The sequence below is a fragment of the Gymnoscopelus braueri genome, assembly GCF_963280865.1.
Source record: "Gymnoscopelus braueri genome assembly, chromosome: 13".
NCBI lineage: Eukaryota > Metazoa > Chordata > Actinopteri > Myctophiformes > Myctophidae > Gymnoscopelus > Gymnoscopelus braueri.
This window is the reverse complement of record NC_137615.1, coordinates 32,657,710-32,679,328: the sequence shown is the minus strand read 5'-3', so window position 1 is coordinate 32,679,328 and position 21,619 is coordinate 32,657,710. Positions and strand designations below refer to the sequence as shown.

Here is a 21,619-nt window from a genome sequence, read left to right as displayed (position 1 = left end):
AATCTTGACAATTTCTGCAAATCTTTGAATATACATATTTTTAAAGAATTTTTTTTAAACTCAAATCTTTGCTTTTGGGGGGAACAACATATTTTGAGATGGGGGTCCGTGGTCAAATATATAATTTTGGGGTCCTTGACATGAAAGGTTTGAAAACCACTGATATTATAGCAACATACGTTTTTTGTTGGATTTTTTGTTGGATTTAGAAGACATGTGTAGAATCCCCAGAAGCATGGATTTGAGTTAAAATGTTTGCTTTAAAAAAAATACATATATATTCAAAGATTTTCACAAATCTTTCACGATAAAAAAGAAATAGCAGATATACAAGCTCATAGCGCGGCACTCGGTGCCGCGCTATGAGCTTGTATATCTGCTATTTTTGAATAGCCAAAGAAATCTTAAAATGACACACAGATGCGTTCCCGGTCTTAAAGGGTTAAACAATTAACAGCTGATGGGGTCCAAGGGTTTTGGGACGTCTTGTAGCAACATCAGAACATTTGGAGAATTAAACCACCTAGTGGCCTATACACAGAACAGCAGACCGGTGCAGCTTACCTCCTGAAATAACTGCGACATCTCACACACCAGACAGGAGTTTGATTGCATTTCGCACTTGTGTCTGTCAGAGAGGAAGAAGTCTCGCAGCAGCGGCGTGTGTGTGAGGGCCTGGACGATGCAGTTCATGAAACACGTGTTGCCCAGGTTTATCAGCCCCCGTAAACCTGTCGGAAGGACAAGAAAAAAACACAGAGAGAGAAAAGGACCAGATGTCACATGGTATTAATCAAGACATTGCTCCTGATTTGTACAACTTGATGTTTGAATGGAAAGGAGGGAATCGTCCACTGAAGATGTTGGCTAATCTCTCTTGTTTCCCAGACAAGTAGTATGGGGTTTTTAGCTGTAGCCAACCTGCTTATTAGCAATTGAGAATCACAGAGAGCAACTAATGAGTCAGCAGTGAGCAGGCACCACCCACACAGACCTGGCTTCTCTTTGTCTATCGAGATTTAACCTGAGACTACCCACAAAGCAGCCATGGCCTTTAAGTGACATATCGTTCACTTAAAAAATGGTTTCAAAAATAGAAAGTGTCACACTGTGGTGTGACAGTGTAGTATGACGAAGTAGGGCATTAATGTACGAAAAAACATACGTTGAAATACGGAGATTCAAGGTTTCTGCCCGACAGCAACTACTGTATGTGAATTTAAAGGAAGAGAAGACCAACGTGGTGGATTAGCGTGGTTCGTTTGACAGCTGCTACGTTATGTCTTCCAATCAGTGTCTGTGACCTCGAGCAAAACAAAAAAACCCTAATAAAGCTGTGAATTGATTTGGGGGGGGGGTCAGATGGAAAAGGACAAAGTTGCTGTGGCTCTCTTCAGTGAGGACCAGTGAACCGTATGAGGAGCCGACATGAACCTGGGTCATTTCCAATGGGAGCTGGTTCGGTTCCATCGTGGGAGGAAGAGAGCTGTCAGCCGGGGCTTAAACACTCCAGACTGGCCCTACTGTAAAGACACGCACGCACGCCACACCACACCACGCGCACAGCAGCTGCTATAAACCGGTGTGCTGCTAAATAGTCAAGGCTACGGACTAGGGATGGCCAACCGGTAACCGTTAAGAAATTGGCAACCGGTTAACACTAACGGCTAATGGCAAAGTTAAAAAAAAAGAAAAAAAAAGAAATATTTTGAAGGGCCAAGTCTACACCCACACGTGACTTCCACTATACTAACACTAGTAAACACAAAATGAAGAGTACGAGGAGTGGAACGTGAAATCAGCCGTCTTATTGACACAGAGCATGCCCGACAGACACACAGCAAACAACCTGGCAGCTAAACTAAATGATGCGGTGGAGTCTTGGGGACTTACTGGGAAAGTGTCTGCATGTGTTCACGACAACGCGGCCAACGTTGTGGCTGCTAATCGCCCCCGAACGGGTTTCGCACATACACTGCAATTGGCAATCAACGATGGATTTAGCCTGTTTTTTGCATCGGGTTATCGCTGCAGCAGGTCGGCTAGTCAGGCACTTTAACCACAGCACCCGTGCATGCAAGGTACATTATTTTTAATGTGTAAATAGCGCATTATGTTAAGGGGGGGAAAACTGTGTATTTTTCTTTGTTTAATTGGTAGATAGCACTTTTTTTTGGGAACACATTTCCTTAACGGTTAATGATCAATTAAATCGGTAAGGCCTAACGGCAACCGGTTAATAAAATGTCTCCATTTGGCCATCCCTACTACGGACCACTCCTGTTGACCTCTGCTTCACCGTATGAGAGGTCCCGGCGAGACACACACACACACACACACACACACACACAGTAAAACCTGTGTTGATTAGGATGTGCGACTCAACGCAATAAGTCCATCACCAACCTATGGTACAGTTCGTAGTGATTTTCCTCCGCTTTGGATTGTGCCGTAGTAATTCTAGCTCCCTCTTGGTTGGCTCCCATGTTGTGTATTTCTCTCCTATGCCTGTGGATGCACATGGACAAAACATTTAAAGGAGGCCCTGACATACTAGACACAGCCTTGCAGTGGAACGTGACTTATAGAGCACCCAAGTCTGACGTCATTTACGCATCCTAACTGGGCCCCCCATTCTGAATTCCCATAGACTTCTTTAATATCGCGTCAAATAAGTACTGTGTTCCAAAAATAAACAAATGATCCCCGGCGAATTGACTCATATGGATATGAAGCGTCAACTGACGGTGAGAAAACGCTAATGTTACTTCCGCCGAATTAGTAACATTTTTGCCAGAAACACACTGTATCAAATATAAGTGACAGACTATCATAAACGATACAGAGCCACCTCCCTGACAATATCGCCGAGACAGTTTGTTTATTTCTGGACCACAATTCTTATACGAGACGATTCTAAGACGACCCAATGTTATTCTCCATAGAGAAATGACTTCCGCAACCCCAGGGGATGAACGAGTGACGTCAGGACTACTTCGGTACTCTAACTGAAGGGCATCTCTCGGAGAGAGAAACGAAAAGCAAATGTATTGATACCTTGCAGTTTCCAGGCTTTCCTCTGTTCTTCTTTGGCAATCTGCTCCATGTCTTTGTCGTATATGTAGTCTTGACAAACAAAACAATATATTCCACCGTATAATAAGTCTATCGCTGCAGAGAGAGAGAGAGAGAGAGAGAGAGAGAAAGGAGAGGGGGGGGGGGGTCGGGGAGAGAAAACACGAATGCACAATAATTACAAATGGATTTTTTCAACTGCGATGCGATACACCTTGGGTTTTATTTCACTGTCCCATGTCATTGGTGCCTCCAGACGCCTTCTCCGCCCTGCATTTTCCACTCACAGGTCTATTGATCGGGGGACCTTTTTATGTTTTTTTGTATTTCCATCTCAACGCCTCGTATTGTTCAAAATCCCCCCCCCCCTCCCCCCCATCTGAAAATATGTTGTTCCAGGGACCCCCCAGAAGCAAAGATTTGAGTTAAAAATGTTTGCTTTAAAAGAATATAAATATATAAATTTGCACACATTTTCTTGATTTTTCAAAAATAGCAGATCTACAAGCTCATAGCGCGGCACCGAGTGCCGCGCTACGAGCTTGTATATCTGCTATTTTTGAAAAGCCAAATTGTAAAATAATGCTTTTTTAGCTCGATGCAGCGGAATGTGAGCGGCTAATGTGTGTCCTCCTTCACCTCCACCAACCCGCTCTTGTCAACCGCTCTGCCGTTGCCTTATGCCCGATTTATCCTTGGTTGCGCATCGCGTCGTCGTGCACCAAAAATAGCATATGTACAAGCTCACACCCGTGTAGCGGCGCAGCACGTTGAGAGCTTGTAGATTGGCTATTTTCGGCGTGTCGAGACTGGCACGCCACCACGTCTCAATCAGGCTACATTCTCCAAGCTCCACACAGCGACGATACCTGGCTTCTGTTGCCATGACAACCTGTTTTTTTAGCGGTACCGGTCATTAAGTCGTTTTTGTTTTCCTGGTCATTGTGTCTGATTGTTTTTTGCCGTTGCCCGTGCTCAAAATGTGAAATCACATGAGTTGGATGGATGTGAGGGGCTGAAGCATCTATGAAGAAAGTGTGAATGGAGTTTGGCTAAAACTAGTGGAAATAGCAGATCTACAAGCTCACAACTCTTGTGGACTTGTAGATCTGCTATTTCCACTAGTGATGTTTTCTTAAAAGTATAAAGTTATTAAGTATGTCAGTCATTTCTTTGTATATGTAGGTTATTTGTCATATCTGCCCTGTGCAACTTCAAAGCCTAAAAGCCGAACGGAAATGGCATTTTTATTCATATGTTCCAGTGTTCAACGACAAAAACACAATTAAATCGTTAATCGCAATTATAAGACAATTAATCGTGAAGTGAAAGCCGATTCTACAAATGTTTTCTAAATCCCAACAGTATTCTGGAAAAAAACATGTTTCCATATCAGTGGTCCTCAAACTTTTTCATGTCAAGGACCCACAAAATGATATGTATTTGGCCGCCGACCCCACCTCAAAATATTTTGTTCCAGGGACCCCCAGAATTTGGCAGGATAGTGCCCATCCACTCAAGTCAGAGTACAGGCTGTTGCCATCTGGCCGTCGTCTGGGTGCCCCTGGTGTTAGTAATAACAGATATAAGCACTCCTTTGTCCCTGCCTCGATTCGTGCAGTCAACGCTGCCAGTAACAGGTAAATGATGGTATGTTGCTGATGATGACGATGGTGAACGAACAAGCACTTTATGCCGGCACTTTATATCCTAGCACTTTTTTCTGGATGTAGCCTTTATTTTTATATTTTTATTGTCTATTCTATACTTGCACTAGATGCGCCCAGGTTTCTGTTTATGATATGGTGTTTCACGTCTGTTGTTGTCCTGTACTGTTTGTACCTCTTTGCTGTAAACCTAATTGCCCTCTTGGGTCATTAATAAAGACCTTGAACCTTGAAGCAAAGATTTGTGTTAAAAATTTTCGCTTTAAAACAATATATATTTCAAGATTTGCAGACATTTTCACGATTTCTCAAAATTAGCAGATCTACAAGAGTGCCGCGCTATGAGCTTGCAGATCTGCTATTTTTGAATAGCCAAAGTGTAAAATAATGCTGGGGGGCATTACAGTAAATTTCACAATAGTGACAGCCCTATGATGTGTGTGTGTGTGGACTAACATGTCGGCGGAGCAGCAATGGATCACGGCGCAATAGTGTACGGGAGAATCGTTTAGCTTCATACCGAGCGTGATAATGTTGAGCGTCTCGCGGCCATTTCATGTCATCTTTATCCGCAACAAATAACCATGGCCACCATTCATTAACGGCCAGAGAGAGATGTCGAAAAAGCTAGGTTAATTTGTGGGCAATTGGCAAATAGCAGCCAGCATGCTGAGAGAAGGCGCCTTGGACCGAGGGACATGGGAATCGTCAGCAGAGAGGAAGGGGATATGTGGTCCACTGGTTCTCAACATGGGGTGCAGGGACCCCCAGTGGTCCTTGAGGGGATTCCAGGGGTCCCCAGGTAAATTATTGATAGTTAAGAACCAAATGGACCCTTAATGGCCTGTAAGTCTGTGTACAAACGTAACCAAATGTAGTTACATTTGTACACTCTCAGAATAATGGGGGTGCGTGGTCTCATTCATTTTACAGTTTAAATTGGGGTCCAAGGGATAAGAATTGTATCAAACGGGGGTCCGTCCGTAGCCTATTGCATATCAAAATGGGGGGGGGGGGGGGGGGGGGGGTGTCCTTTGAAATTAATTCGAAAATCTTGTGGATCTCAGGTTCCACATATAGAAACAGCGTGGCTCCGATGGGGATCTCGGAATTCATGTGACCAGCATGTGACATCATTCATCTAGGCTAGGCGTCTCTATGACGTATGACTCCAAAATTCTTTTGCAAGGTTTCAGTTTGATCACAGCCGAATTTACTTCATATTTCAGAAAGCGTTCAAATTAGTGGAGGTACTCTGTGGGCGCTGGGGGCCTGTTCTCTCCTCCGCGTCATCAGTGCCCATACCCTAGGTGGGGTTGGCGAAAGGGCCTCTCTGTGTGGAGTTTGCATGTTCTCCCCGTGTTCCCTAGGGTAGGTACCCTCACAAAAACACGCAGTGATCCTGGTCACTATACTGCCTCCCCCTGGCCAGCCCGGGGCGCCTGATGGAATAACGTGTTCCCTCCACGCGCTACGTCCAACCGGGGAAACTCTCCCCTGGCCTGTCAGGTGACGAGAAGGTCAGTTGGCTCTCATGCATTGAAGGAGGCATGAGCTCGGCCCTGGCCTCCCTAGGTTGGCAGAGTGAAGGTAGTGCCCAGGATTACATAGATAATTGGCACTGGGTGTAAACAAAAATGGGGATAAAAAAAATAAAAAATAAAAAAATAGTGGAGGTACTTCTGCGGCCTACTGGCAGCGTGCATACAAGTTTGTGTGAGTGAGTGTGAGCCACGCTATAAAAAGGTTGGGAACCAGTCATGTAGTCTATATAGAGAGAAAGAAACCCATCAATGTGTGTGGCGAGAGCAGAGGAGAGGAGAGCGGTGGATGACAGGAGTCCTCCTGAGGAGATGCCATGGCGCTGGCTCGATGAGCCGACTGGGGAGTGAGTGAGTGTGGATTAATTTGATTAGAGGTGGAGAGGAACAAGAGCTCTAATGCCAGGTAGGGCTCTGGTGGAAAAGCTCCAGGCTAATTAACGCCATGAAGCCCTGCATATCCACTTGAGAGAGAAACACAAGATCGGCACATACACATGAACACGTGCACAGGCAGAGGGTTACATGAGAACTACCTGTGTGATGTGATGCTTCTTAAGACCCCTTCAACCCCTTCTCCCCCCCCACCCCTCCTGACATAAGATGGATTAGCGTTAGCCAACACCTATATTGCCTCCCTTTTCTCTCCAGCACCTTTTATCCTTCATGGAATAATATCACAATCACTTATTAACTCCTTGGTGTAATTTTTTGGGGGGCTGTAATTAAGGCTGTGGGGTTGGGCTTTTTTCTCCCTAGCAGCTGTGGATTAAGGAGGCATCAAAACCCCCGCCCGCTACCGCTGGATGAAGGGGAGTGGAGCAGGCTTTAAACCATGACATTTGACTGGCTACGGTGCTCCCAGTAAAATGGTAATGCACGGTGAGGTTCAGTCGCTATAAAAGCTAAGAGCGGAAGAGGAGGGGGCGAGCGCTACAAAAGTAATGCTGTAATCCCCTTCCTGATGATGGCTGATACTGCAGAGAGGCCAGTGAACTGTTCAAGTCAACGGTGGAGCCGTGGTAATGTAGTGGGCAGGGTAACAGTCCTATTTCAATGATCCTTATCAATGTTTTGATAACCAGTTTGATATGCCATTAGGCCACAGACGTGATCTGTAGAGCGTGTGCAAATGAAAGCAAGTGGACCGTAAGGTTCCATTTTTTTCACCCTCATTTACAGACCTGTATGGGGTCCATTTGGTTCCTAACTATCAATCATTTAGCAGGGGACACTATGGAACCCACTCAAGGACCTCTGGGGGTCCCGGGACCAGGGTTGCCAGATCTTCTTATTATAATTTCCCAGCAAGATTTTATTTGAAAATAGCCGATCTACAAGCTCACAACGCACGTTGTTAGCTTGTAGATCTGCTATTTTCAAATAGCTGATGTACATGTTAAAGTACTCATGTGGCCCATAGTCTCTTCTTTTGGGCTGGTTTTCCTAGACCTGGTTGCTTGTTTCTCTCACAGAATCTGGCAACACTGCCCGGGACCCCACTTAGAGAACCTAGTTGACACAATTCCGTCTCTGGCTTAAAAGGGGACTATACTTTGTGACATTTTAAAGGCTTTTAAGCATATCTGGAGTGACGCAAACTCTCGTGGAGCTTTTCTTAGCCGCTGTACTTTGCAGTGTAGATAAAAACGGGCTCAGTCACCCGTTCATAGAGGGTTTCGGCGCTATAGGGGGCGAGGAAGGCAGGACTTACCTAGGTTGTGTCGCTTGTTTTTGGCGTGCTCATGGATGTGCTTCTTGGTGAAACAGCCAAAGAAGACGCAGTAGAGACAAGAGTGGAGCCGGTTCAGGTGGGCGCCGCACATGTGACAAATACACGACTTGGCCTAGAGATGGATGGAGCCAGAGAGGAGAGAGAAGGGAATTGAGGGAATTGAGGGAGACAGGGAGGGAGGGGGCAGAGAGGGAGGCAATCAGTATGTAATATATTTATATATATATATATATATATAGGCTACTGCAGCAGGACCGAGCAGAGCATTTAGAGCAGTGGTTCTCAAATGTTTTCATGGCAAGGACGCCCAAATTGATATGTATTTGACCGTAGTCCCCCCCCCCCCCTCCCCCAATTTGAAATTGTTTTGTGCCAGGGACCCCCCAGAAGCAAAGATTTGAGTAAAATGTTTTCGCTTTAAAAACATATATATTCAAAGACATGCACACATTTTCAAGATTTTTCAAAAATAGCAGATCTACAAGCTCATAGCGTGGCACCGAGTGCCGCGCTATGAGCTTGTATATCTGCTATTTTTGAATAGCCAAAGCTTAAGTAGTTAGAAGGACACAGGGACATATAGCTAGCTAGGAGGCAGAGTGGTTTCTCTGCTTTGCATGCTGGGACTCATCATCGTCGTCCAGTCGGTCACAGAGTCACAGCGGTTTGAGGGCGTGTGGCTTTCTATTAGGACTGATTGGAACGGCAGACACAAGTAGAAGATCAACCCAGTGTGGTCCAACAGAAACAGCATCTAAACAGCAGTCAGAGAGGTGACTGGAGGATTTGCACATTAGAAAGCCTCTCGTCCGTTGCAAACTAAGCTACTAAAAAAACATGAGCTCTGCACAGGCCTTCACGGGAAAGGAGAGAGTGATGCAGGTTGTTGTACAGAACGCAGTAGGAGAGGGAGAAGGCAGAAAGTGTGTGTATATTCTTCACGTGTCATCTTTAAGGCTTTGTGTCTGTACAAATGAGAGGGAAAAGGGAGATCGAAGAGGAAAGGGATCTTTCGTAGATGGGGAAAGCTTGCGGATTGTATACTAAAGGTCAATGTGAACATTCACCCCACATGATATCGCTTTGGAGAGAAGGAGGAGCCCAGGTGACGCGAGCGTGTGAAGAGAAGAGGGTAGGCAGTAAGACAGATGAACGGAGACATCTCTCAAAAGGACGAACGAGGGTCACGGCAAACATGCTTACATTCCTGGAGAGGAATGCAATATGGCTGTTCCGTGTGTGTGTGTGTGTGTGCACGCGCATGTATTTCTCACATGTGCAAGTATGGCACATGTGCGCCTATGTAATACCTGGAGGCTCCCAAGAACAGAGCTATGAATAGACCATAGAACTACTATAAAACCGACCCACGTGCTGCACCTACTCTCTCTCTCGCGCTCTCTCAACACAAATCCAATTCCCCCTGCATCTAGCAGGTTGTCACTGCAAAAACCCATCCAGCAGGCACTCTGGTTAATGAATGCAGCAGCACGGGGCGAGCTGGCAGGCAGGGCTAGCGGGGGCCGTCTGCTAAAAGACGACTCAAGAGGTGGACAGCCGGCTTGCTGAACTCGGGAGCCTTAACCCATCAAGACCGGGAACGCATCGGTGTCATTTTTTTTAGATTTCTTTTGGCTATTCAAAAATAGCAGAGCTACAAGCTTATTTATGGGGAAAAAATGAAAATGTGTGCAAATCTTTGAATGTATAGTTTTCTTTTAGGCGAACATTTGTAACTCAAATCTTTGCTTCTGGAGGTCCCTGGAACAAAATATTTTACACAAATGTTCGCTTAAAAAATTCAAAGATTTGCAAAAATAGCAGATCTACAAGCTCATAGCGCGGCACTCGGTGCCGCGCTATGAGCTTGTAGATCTGCTATTTTTGAATAGCCAAAGAAATCTCAAAATGACACTGATGATTCTTTCCCGGTCTAAACGGGTTAATTACCACAGAGGCTTTGGGAGGCCGTCCTTCAGAGCATCGTCTGATGAGTTGCTGTGGCGGTGAACACTGAACACACTGACTACGGGGTTCCTCTTAACTGCTGCACAGCTACTACCACTTAAGAAAAGTAAATTGTGTCTGGGAAGTACGTGGATGGCAATATGTATTGTAACCCATACAGCGAGGCCCAGTTGGGTAGGATATATACCCACTGAGGCACCAGACTTTAACCACTTAATAACCCTCTATTCTTAGTGAAACAGACCTGGCCGAGTTGCAACTGTACTTTTGGATCGCTTTTATCCCTCTGCGCCAGATTTCTTTGGATCATTTACATATAAATAAGACTAACAGACTGACTAAAAATCCCTGACAGCGATGCTTCTCCTTACACGCAACCAGACCAAAGTGTGTTAAGCTCACCCACATTGACTTCCTTAAGAATGTTGATGTGAAATAAATGTACTACAATTAAAAAGCTACAAAGTACCGTTACAACAGGAAACATGTGGAAATTTGGGCCTGATGGTGGCGATAGAGGCAAGGCTGTGGGGTCACCAAAAACACAGTGATGTTCATATGTTTTCAATGTAATGAGAGGGGAGTGGGACTCTTCTCACACTGGTGGTCTTTTATACGAGTCCCAGGGAAATACTACGAGTCCGCAATTTGTCAGAAACGACAATGTATTGCAGTGTTTGTTTAACTCGTGTTTGTATTAAAGGGCAAGACCACTTTGGTAGAGGTTTGGGTTGTGTAGTTACCTCGCCATGATGTAACTCCAAAGGTGGACAAGAAATCAAAAATAATTGCTCCATTGATTAGAAATTTATAATTCTAAATTTGCTCCTCATTGACTTACATTGTACCGTAAAACAGCTCTCAAAGTCACTCTTTAAGCACATAAACGAACACGAACAAAGCTGATTCAGACAGTATAGAACATCACCAAACCCAGTACTGTTTGTTTTTTTAATAAAAATGTTAACTTCCTGCTGATTTTACTATTTGAAGATCCGGATCCGGATCCGCGAATCCAGTCCGGGTTTTCTTCTTAGTAAAAATAGCTAAATCAACAGGAAGTTAACATTTTTATTAAAAAAACAAACAGTACTGGGTTTGGTGATGTTCTATATTGTCTGAATCAACTTTGTTTGTGTTTGTTTACATGCTAAAAGAGTGACTTTGAGAGCTGTTTTACCGTACAATGTAAGTCAATGAGTATATTTTGAATTATCAATTTCTAATCAATGGAGCAATTATTTTTGATTTCTTGTCCACCTTTGGAGTTACATCATGGCAATGTAACTACACAACCCAAACCTCTACCAAAGTGGTCTTGCCCTTTAAGTACGGTTAATTTAAGTGTGGTTAATTCATGAATACCAAAGATGTACAGTATCTAAAAAATATGTATCTAAAATTTGCAAAAGAAAACCACTCTAGAAGTAAATAGCACCAAAATAAATGATAAAATACTGGAGACTGGATGTCCCGTGAGTAATGCATATTATTATGTAGCCTATATATTCCACAGAGCAGCCTCTTTCTCACACACACACACAACACTGAAAACGGTTCAACATCACTGTTGATGTGTACAACTGTAGTAGCCACATTGTCACAAGCTGCTACAACACACATCCTTGCCACTCAATCAGAGAGCAGGACCCTTTTGGAACCCAAAATGTTTTAATCAACCCCACGGCCACAGGAGTGGGCCAATTCTCTCCCAACTTGCTACAAAAATCGCTCATGCAAAAGTATATAATCTCATCTATTTCATTTTCCACCTTCACATGCGTCTCATTTTCTAATAATCATAAAGTGTTATATATTTCAGCTCGGAATTTACTTCCGGATGGTCCGTTTTAACAGCCAATCATCAAAATCTGCGACAAAAAGTGAGCATCTTCTTTGACGTTGCCACATCCGTGAAACGGGCAAGAAACAAGCGCTGCCGTGGTCTATGCAAACGAGCGCAAAAGCGCGCCCAAATAGGCCCAAAATCGCTTATACAAAAGGCAGACCTGGCAACGCGGGCTACGCCAATCATGTGCGAGAGATCTACAAGCTATGGGGCAGAGACGCTATGTGCCATACACCGTATCTTAGCAACAACGAAAGCGCTAACTCTCATTGGTCGTGTCATGCTGAGGGCATTTTCAAGACAGCAGCATCGAATACTCGCTCACACAGCTCGCTGCCGCCATCACAGTCAGACGCAGCAACGGCAGGGCTCCATGATAGTTGTGCGAGCTGAGCTGGACAGCACAATCACCGTCATTTCTCTAATAAATTGCCCTGTCATTCATATTGTCACTGCAGCCTGCTACTAATGTAACAAATGTTTATGTCCACTACCTTGATAGCGTTCGTTGTATTTGGTGAATGTTAATATTGCTGCTCAGTTAGTCCATTGTAGATGGTGTATTTTGTGGGCTTGTGTGTCTTGTGGAGAACTATGTATAGCTCCACAGCAACTCCAGTAACTAACGTAATGGCAGGTCCGCCCGTGCAACGCACGTTTAGGCTGCATTATGGGTAATGTAGTCATTTCAGATAATTTCGGTCCTATTAGGGGAGAGTCAGTGAGAGCTGGATAAACGAGGTAAAATGTGTCAAATGGAGTCTGTACGGCTGTTGATAAATGAACACATGACGTCGGTGGGAGAGGAGATATTTTGTGTTTTGGACAAACAGCAGCGTGGTGCTGATGTTTGTTGTGTGAAGCAGCTTAATGTCAGAGTGTTTGTGTTGGAGCGCCTCAGTGCGGCTGCAGAGTTCATGTGCAACCTCTTCCAGAGAGAGATAGAGACACAAGAAACTCTGCTGGAGAAACAAAAGACAGGATCCACTTGAGTCCCAACTGGGATGGCCTTGTGGGATATACGTGCGTTCTACCTGGGCCTTAGGTGGGCCCCACCTAGGCAATTCTATGTGGGGCCGAGGTGGGTCCTAACTGGGACGCCCATGTGGGCTATAAGTAGGTTCTACCTGGCCCTTAAGTGGGCCCCAACTTGCCAATTTATGTGGGGCTGAAGTGGGTCCCATATGGTTTCAAGGTGGGCTGAACTATAAGGGCCTACAGTGGGCAATGTCAGCGGGATCCACTTGGGTCCCACTTGGGCTTGCCCGTGTGGCCTATACGTGGGTTCTCCCTGGGCCCCAGGTGGGCCCTAGCCTCGATCTCCAGGCTTTCATTTTCCTTCGCGTTTTGCTAAAAAATAAGACGCTGGACCAGGCTGTTGACATTCCTGGCATAGGAAGTGGGAGTTAACCTTTCATTTCCCCAACCAACCAGAGTGCAGTGGCCATCTCTCCAAATGTTGCGACGTCAGGGCTCTCAATACTGCACATTGGGGGAGGAGGGGCGCAGGGCGGGCGGACAGATCGGTGAACCAATGGGAGCCCACGAATGTTTTCTCTGGAGATTTTGAATCCGCCCCTCTATGCCAGATATCAGACGCGCTAGAGGGTCTTTACTGACCGAGCCATGGCCCCACTGGCCCTCCTGATGCTACGCCACTGATATGTGCTGCCAAGTGGGCGCTACGTGGGCGCGGGCGCTAGAGGTGAGGCCCGCGCAGCACGCCTGAGGTCATGTGTGTGTGATGTCACACCCCAGCCCTGGTCACTCTATATAAGCTGTTTACATAGAACACTGGTGGTGGAGAGACACACACAGACAGAGACAGACAGCCACACAGACAGACAGACAAAGATGTTGCACTACACGGTGGCCAAGATCAAAGGACCAAAGGGATACGGTGCTGCCGTAGTGATGGGACACAAGGTTTACGCCCTGTTTGAGTCCTCCAGGAACATTGATGTCCATGTCTTCAACACAGTGTCTTTAGTCTGGGTGAAGTTGCCTCCAGTGACACCTGGAACAGGAGAACGTCACCTTGAGGTTCCATCCAGCCGCCGGCGCCACACAGCTGTGCTGGTAGAAGACATCATCTACATCTGGGGAGGATGGACTAACCCAGGTTACTGCAACGTGCTTTATGCATATGATGTCGACGCCCACACATGGTTCAAACCCAGGGTGTCTGGGACTATTCCAGAGGGGAGGGACGACCACTCAGCCTGTGTCTCGGGGAAGGTCATGTTTATCTATGGAGGACGGATCGGGCTGACTGGATACAATAATGACATCTACAAGTTGGACACCACCACAATGGTCTGGTCTTTAATTAACACCAGAGGCACTCTGCCACCTGCTTCAGATGGTCACTCCTCCACCATCATCGGGACAAAGATGTTTGTATTTAGGGATGGTGGGGACTATGACAACATCAGTGTGTTTGACACCAACTGCTGGCAGCGCACCCCTTCTGCACAGCTTCTTCCAGAAAGACGCTGGGGTCATTCAGCCTTTGTCTACAATGGAGAGCTGTACATATTTGGTGGCTGCAGATATGGACATAAGATCCTCAATGATCTGTGGAAATTCAATCCAGAGAACTTCTCCTGGAAGACGGTTGAGCCCAAGGGGAAAGGCCTGTATCCAATGTTCAGGATGTGCTGTTGCATGGTGGGAGATCGTATCTTCCTCTTTGGAGGATACAAAGAACACGCATCCAATGATGACCTGAGCATCTTAGACTTGAGTCCTAGTCTGAAGACACTATGTAAGCTAGCAGTTTTTCAGTACGATCTGGAGCAGTCTGAACTCCCTCACAACATCAGGTGGGAACTGGCAGCCATGATGAATTAGAAACCCCAATACTCAGGGTTAAGGCATTGACTGTAGGGTTCAAGGTTAGGGTTAGGACTCCGGTCCTTTAGGACAGGGCTTTTTGCGTTTCTCTCTTCTTTCAATTATGATTTTTGGCAAATATGTTGTAAGTGCAAACCTTAAATAAAGATAAATACCCCTTGGGAATAAAGATAAATACCCCTTGGGATTAACTCACCAGCTGCCAGAGTTATTTCAGATTTTTAGCTGTTGGCTGCCAGAGATTTTTCATTGAAAAACAAAAAGTACTCAGGAGCCGAGATACAGAATGTTTAAGTTTTAAGTTAACAAGGAAGTGGATAGGAGTCTAGGTCTTCGAAAAATCATATCTCCTTGGTCTTTGGGTCAAAAAAAAAAAAAGTTAAAAAATAAATATATATATGCGTTATTGGCAGGCAAGTGATGGATTCTAAAAAACGCATATATGCGTTATTGGCAGGCAATGACTTAATAATAATAAACTGACAACCTTTACAATACGAGGCCCTCACACCTATGTCGCACCGCCGGCCCGACTGATATGCCCATATATGGAGATCCCTGATGTAATTAGTCTATGCGCATACATGGGCATGGTGATATGTCCACAAATGGAGATCTCTGTATCTGGGAGTCCTTGTCCCTTTTATGACCATATATGGAAATTCCTGATGTCATCAGTATATGGGCCCAAACTACCCCCCCCCCCCACTCAGTGGAGAGAGAAAAAAATAGGTGCCCTGATGCAGTGTTAATTTAGTCGACTACTTCTTTTCACTGACAAAGACAGAATTACAACAAAATTCAAAAATAAGACAACGACTATGACTAAATATGATGACAATTTTGTCGGCAAATAAAAACTAGATTAAAATGTTAGAGAGGGACTAGTGGAGAAGAGATCCAGTAGAACTAAGACTAGTGGAGAAGAGATCCAGTAGAACTATAGGACAAGTGGAGAAGAGATCCAGTAGAACTAAGACTAGTGGAGAAGAGATCCAGTAGAACTATAGGACAAGTGGAGAAGAGATCCAGTAGAACTAAGACTAGTGGAGAAGAGATCCAGTAGAACTAAGACTAGTGTAGAAGAGATCCAGTAGAACTAAGACTAGTGTACTACAAACAACACACTACCAACGAGTTGCCTACAGAAAGCCCCCACAGTGCAGCCCTATGTGACATCAATTCCCAACTAAGCATAATGTTAATCACTTTGTCATATTTCGTATTACTAATGAAATACAAGATACATTTAATTTCTTATTACTAATGCAATACAATCAAGATACATTTAGTGTTGTCAGTGTAGTTATCAAACGTTACGTTATCGACAAAGGGTTGCTGCACACAATTTTTTAACTTGCCAGCATGTCTCATAATGACGTTTACCAGTTCAATCAGTCCACATAAAATCAAACCAGTTTAAGCTCATACACCAGACAAACCAGAAAGCCTATAAGTCAGCCGAGTTGTTGATCTGTGAAAGCGTTAAATTGAAGACACCACAAGACGCAAACATAAAAGGCAGAAGCAGTAAAAGTTGGCATTAGTGTTTGCCAATTCTCTATGTGGTAAAATGTGCATACAGGCTTTCATGTAACGTTGCATCATGCGGCATCATGACTGAACAATCATCGTCCTACTCTAATCTAAAAATCACATCAAAGGATTTCTCTCCTTCTGACATCATGTATTTATTTTAGCCCCCCCCCCTTCACTGGGTGGGGGGGCTTTAACAATTATTTTTCTCTGTGGCAATACAAATTCCATACCACCCCAGCCCCACTGACCCCTACTAATTGGTCTTTAGGGAAGGTAGGTATAGACCATATTCACACGGCGGCCATGTTTCTATGAAGTCATGAAAGTAGCCACCCCGGGTGGCGGCACTTTCAATGTTAAATTCCAATATGGCCGCCGTGTGAATATGGTCTATAGGCGAGCATGTGTCACCTCTGATACACGCGACACTTAATGCATGCAGAGGTACATGCTATTCTTCCCAGTTCAGCTCTCCACTTAACAGGTGCCCTGACCAACCCAGGAGTCGCCAGTGCAGCGACAGAACTCCCTGGCTTCCCTCCCACGAACACGGCCATTTGTGTTTATTGGGATGCCCGAACCATTGCGACCAAGCCAGGCGCACAGGAGGATTCGAAGCCCTGATCTCTGTGGTGGTAGTGGGCAGGAACTTTATCCCTGTGCCACCCGAGTCTTTCTGATTACTTATATGTGGAGCATGTGAACAGGACATCTTATCCAATCATTTTAATTAGTGCTCACACTGTTCATAATTAAATACTTCATGGGAGTCGTCAATCGGATTGATTTCATTCGGAATGAAAAGAAAATAGGCTCACGTCACTGCTTTCCATTCGTGTGTAACTGTGTATAGAGATTAGAGAGCGCAAGGCAGGTTAACCCATTAAGACCTGAAGCCGATTCTACAAATGTCTTCTAAATTCCAATTTTCATATGGTGCTCAAACCTTTTCATGTCAAGGACCCCGAAAATGATATGCATTTCGGCCGCCGACCCCCATCTCAAAATATTGTGTTGCAGGGACCCCCAGAAGCAAAGATTTTAGTTACAAATGTTCGCTTTAAAAGAATATATATATATATATATATTCAAAGATTTTCACATTTTCACGATTTTTCAAAAATAGCAGATCTACAAGCTCGTAGCGCGGCACTCTGTACGAGCTTGTATATCTGCTATTTTGGAATAGCCACAAGTGTAAAATAACGCTTTTTTAGCTCAAATCTAAAAATGACACTGATGCGTCCCAGGTCTTCATGGGTTAACTCTTTGACTGCGGACGACGCGATAACGCGTCAAGTGCTACTTTGTCCAGTTGGCCGTCGACGCGCTCGACGCGCTGGACGCGCGTTCATTGTTTAATCTCTGATTGCGCTATGCTGCTTAATATTCAATGTTATTCTCAAGTTCCACTTACTTCACGGACATCTGCATCCGGTTTCATGGCCTGGATTCCGTTTCCGGTTTTTGATTTTTTTCCCCAGTCATTTTCGTCCAAAATAGGTAAATAAACGGGTTTTCACACGGTATAACGGACAAACGGACAGCTTCTCTTCTATAATCTATGGTCTGGGTGACGATCAGTCATCGCCGTCGTGCATCACAACGTAATTTTCGCTGATCAAAACAATCTGGGTGACGTCACATCCGTTTTCATGTTTTTCCTTGTCTAATCTATGAAGAAGGGTGAGAGAGACCCAACGACATGATCACGCTGTCATGTGCTGCTCTCTGCTGGCGGATTTGTGCTGGGTCTTTATATTATGTGTCCTTAAATTATTTTCATGAGAAAAATTCAAAATAAAAAAATAAAAAAACACGAAAATTGCTGGCACTGGGGGAGTACTTTATGAAAATACTCTGGCAGTCAAAGAGTTAAAAGGGGCACGGTGGAAAATTAGGCAGGCATGGCAACTACCTCCAGATCAGCCCCTTTTTTATGTTTGACTGAATTTTTCAAATGTGTCAAGGAGGCATATTCTTGTTCAAGCTAAAATAAAAAAAAGCGGAACGTTAAGCTTTCCTTGGCTTAATTAGTCTGTTGGTACTGAGGCTGTGGGCACTGTTGAACATGCATACAGTACAGTCAACATGTGAGAGATTGTGGGAGAGCTCTCTCTCTACACAGTAAACTCCTCAGTGTTAGTTAGAGTGGTCTAATCAAAGCCCATTGGGGGGTGCAGGCCTGTCATGATGAGTCACCCAGTGGGCAGGAAGAGTGAGAGAGCAGGGGAGGAGAGAAGGGGGTGTGAAGCAGTGTGAAAGAGACATGAAGTGGGAAAACTATAGCTGGCTTTGCCAAATGTATCCATTTTCAATTTTCTATTATACTGGGTGAAAACCGAGTCGGTGCACACCATAAGGAAGACGTGGACGCACGCACGCACACGTCATGAACCCAGCAACCCTGTACAAGTACTGTGTCTACCTATAGAGACATCTGGTGGCTAGGAATACAATGCCAGAATATAACACCACTGGGACAACAATGCTGAAGCCTTTTGTTCGACTAACAGAAGAGTTTCAGCCGCTCAGTTTCACTTCCTTCTCTGTGTAGATGACACATCATGGCACAGAGGCGCTTTATAGCTGGGGAACACACACACACACAGGGTGAATCACGAGTCAGATCTGTAAGTGGCCTGTTGCAAAACCACAATCATGATTACCTGACAAAATGAGGAGTAGGGACGAATTATATTTCAACCCCAGCGTACCTATTCTGTATCATTCTGTAGATGTGCTATTTTTGGCAAATAGATTTGGTGTAGAGGGAAAAGGTAAGGGGCCTAGAATAGACCCTTGGGGGACTTGGTCAATCGGTCAATTAATATTGGGTTTAAGCGGTTACAAAAAAGCAGGAGATACCAGATATATAGTCCTGCGTAACCAGACAATCAAGAGATCTCTGCCTACCGATACGTATGGTGACATCTAAATTCAACGTAGGGCTAAAACTGGGTGGAACTTGATTTAAAAAAATGACTTCATTGCAGGACCAATGCAAAGACTTTAGGGTGAGTCGTTTTCAAAGCAATGGGTGTAGGTTCGTTAGCAGCCGTTGTTGTCGCTTTTCTAGTCCACACTGAATGCATTGTAGATTCTGACATATCAGTAGGTGGAGATCCCTGATCTTCTGGCAATGCGAGACTATCAGATTTATGCAGCATTTCTGCTCTCTCTGCATGTATCAAAACTAATAGTTCCACTTGGAATGAATGCATCATTCTAGCAGTGATTAGGGTGGTTTACTGGTTTTAGAATGGGAAATAAGGCAGTTGTTCAATACTCTGGTTACTTGACATGACACCATCGTGAATACAAAATGTGTAAAATTGACAGTTCAATTTGCCTTTGATATCCTTTGCTATGTCAATGAATATGTTAGTCTACACTGTGACATGCATATCATACATACTACAAATACACACACACACACACACACAAGTCAAGACCACACGGAGCAGCATACACATGCTACTGTAAACACACACACACAGCCAGTCCCACACACAGGCTGTGTTTTGGCTGGGCTTTTGTTGGCCATGGGTGGATTGTGATGACAGTGCAGTATAGAGGACATTCATAGCTGCAGACACTAAGCTTTGTTTTCATTTAAACTGACCTGTTAGCAAGCCAACCGTGTGGGTGTGTGTGTGTGTGTGTGTCTCCCTCTCTAACCCTTTTTTGGGGTTGCCTTTTCAGGCCCTTCAAGTCTAATTCATACTCTGTTGGACTGTGGTGTCGCTCTTTGAAAATATTTTCAAGATAAGAAGCTCAGAAGTTGGCTTGAAAATCTGTTATTTCAGACGATCCGTTACATGCGATGAAGCATAAATTGGGCTTTTTAGTCAATTTATTCACCCCAAAGGAGAGATTCTATTGTTTCTCCTGCAATGCACCAGGACGCCTGAATCAAAAACAAGAGGGCATGCCAACAACACCACGCCTTGCTCTCGAGCCTCCACCCCTTCTCCAGGGTAGGAAATCCATCTCTCCCCCTCGCTCTCCCTCTGGTTCCCATGCTCTCCATTCTTCCTCAATGTCAGCAGTACTTCGTCTCCCCCCGCCCGGGGCTTTTAATGTACTATTAGATCACCTATTGATCAGCCCACTGGCTCAGATGACTGGAACAAGTGTCAGACAGACAGGTAGCTAGCCAGCTATCGTGCTGATCGCAGGGCTGCTGCGTCTCCATCTGGGATGCACTTGGCTGCCAGGCTGGGCCAGGTCGGGCTTCCCTTTCTCTGGCCAGGACAGTGACCCCACAGATATACAAGTAGGCTGATTGATGGTGGTCAAGGGTGCCGATACTGTGGGTGCCTTGGGGCTAAAGCACCCAGAGCACCCATCACAAACTCATCACAAAAAAAGAAAAAGAAAAAACCTCCGACATCTTCACTTCATGGAGTAGATTTTTTGTACCAAATTAACCGAATTAACCGCATTTAAGTAACAAAACACCCCGAACAAAACCGGAAAATAACCGCAAATGTTGGCGCGTGCGTGCTACGCGTGCGCACACACACTGCCCCCACACATGCATGCTCGCTGCGTTGCGCACCCAAAAGCGTGGACATAAATCGGGTGGTAGAGGTCCTGAGTGAGGACACATTAGCTCACTCGGTTATAGATCTCTCATAAGGAATGGAGGATCAGATAGCTTTACAGGATGGGTCGGCTAGATCTGTAAATGGGTCCGACGACGATGAAGGGCGTGATCATATTGCATCCTAAGTTTCGCCCCTACCCAATACTCCGTTTGACTAGCAAGCGAGAAGGCCAGACTTAACCCATTAAGACCTGAAGCCGGTTCTACAAATGTCTTCTAATCTAAATCCTAACAGTTTTCGGAGAAACGTATGTTTCTATATCAGTGGTTCTCAAACTTTTTCATGTCAAGGACCCCCAAAATGATATGCATTTGGCCACGGACCCCCATCTGAAAATATTTTGTTCCAGGGACCCCAAGAAGCAAAGATTTGAGTTAAGTGTTCGCTTTAAAAGAATATATATATTCAAAGATAAAAAAAAAAAATCTAAAATAGTAGATGTACAAGCTCGCCAGCTATTGAGGAGTAGAGAATCTATGGTGGTGGTGGTGGTGCGTGAGGGTAATGATGATGATGATGATGTGGACAGAGGACTGCCCCCACCGTGCGCAGCGCACTCCAGCTGCTGCAAAGGACCAACTGTACACTGAAAGCAGAGTCAATGCAGAGACACAGACCTCCGCTCATTGGCTTATGAGAGCAGTGACTCACCGCGCCGCCTCACATGCTATATACGCCACGGCTGGCTGAGATCTGAGCCTCACATCATAGTGTGTGGACTGTGCACACACACTTTGTCGATATTGGCATCTAGTAGGGATGGGGGCGGGTACACA

The 21,619-nt window shown here is 44.9% G+C and overlaps 1 protein-coding gene across 3 annotated transcripts in view; it reads right to left on the bottom strand.

Annotated features, from left to right (window-relative positions):
• Window positions 1–21,619, bottom strand: part of LOC308099064 (ubiquitin carboxyl-terminal hydrolase 22) — a gene marked incomplete at its 3' end in the record, with an annotated part of 57,427 nt that overhangs the window by 17,455 nt on the left and 18,353 nt on the right. For all 3 annotated transcript variants that reach the window (XM_080447631.1, XM_080447632.1, XM_080447633.1), the window contains 4 exons: window positions 7,998–8,130; window positions 3,058–3,171; window positions 2,407–2,508; window positions 565–731 (listed from right to left, as the gene is read on the bottom strand). In XM_080447631.1, the coding sequence (XP_080303757.1) occupies window positions 565–731; window positions 2,407–2,508; window positions 3,058–3,171; window positions 7,998–8,130 (516 nt within the window). The remainder of the gene's footprint in view (window positions 1–564; window positions 732–2,406; window positions 2,509–3,057; window positions 3,172–7,997; window positions 8,131–21,619) is intronic.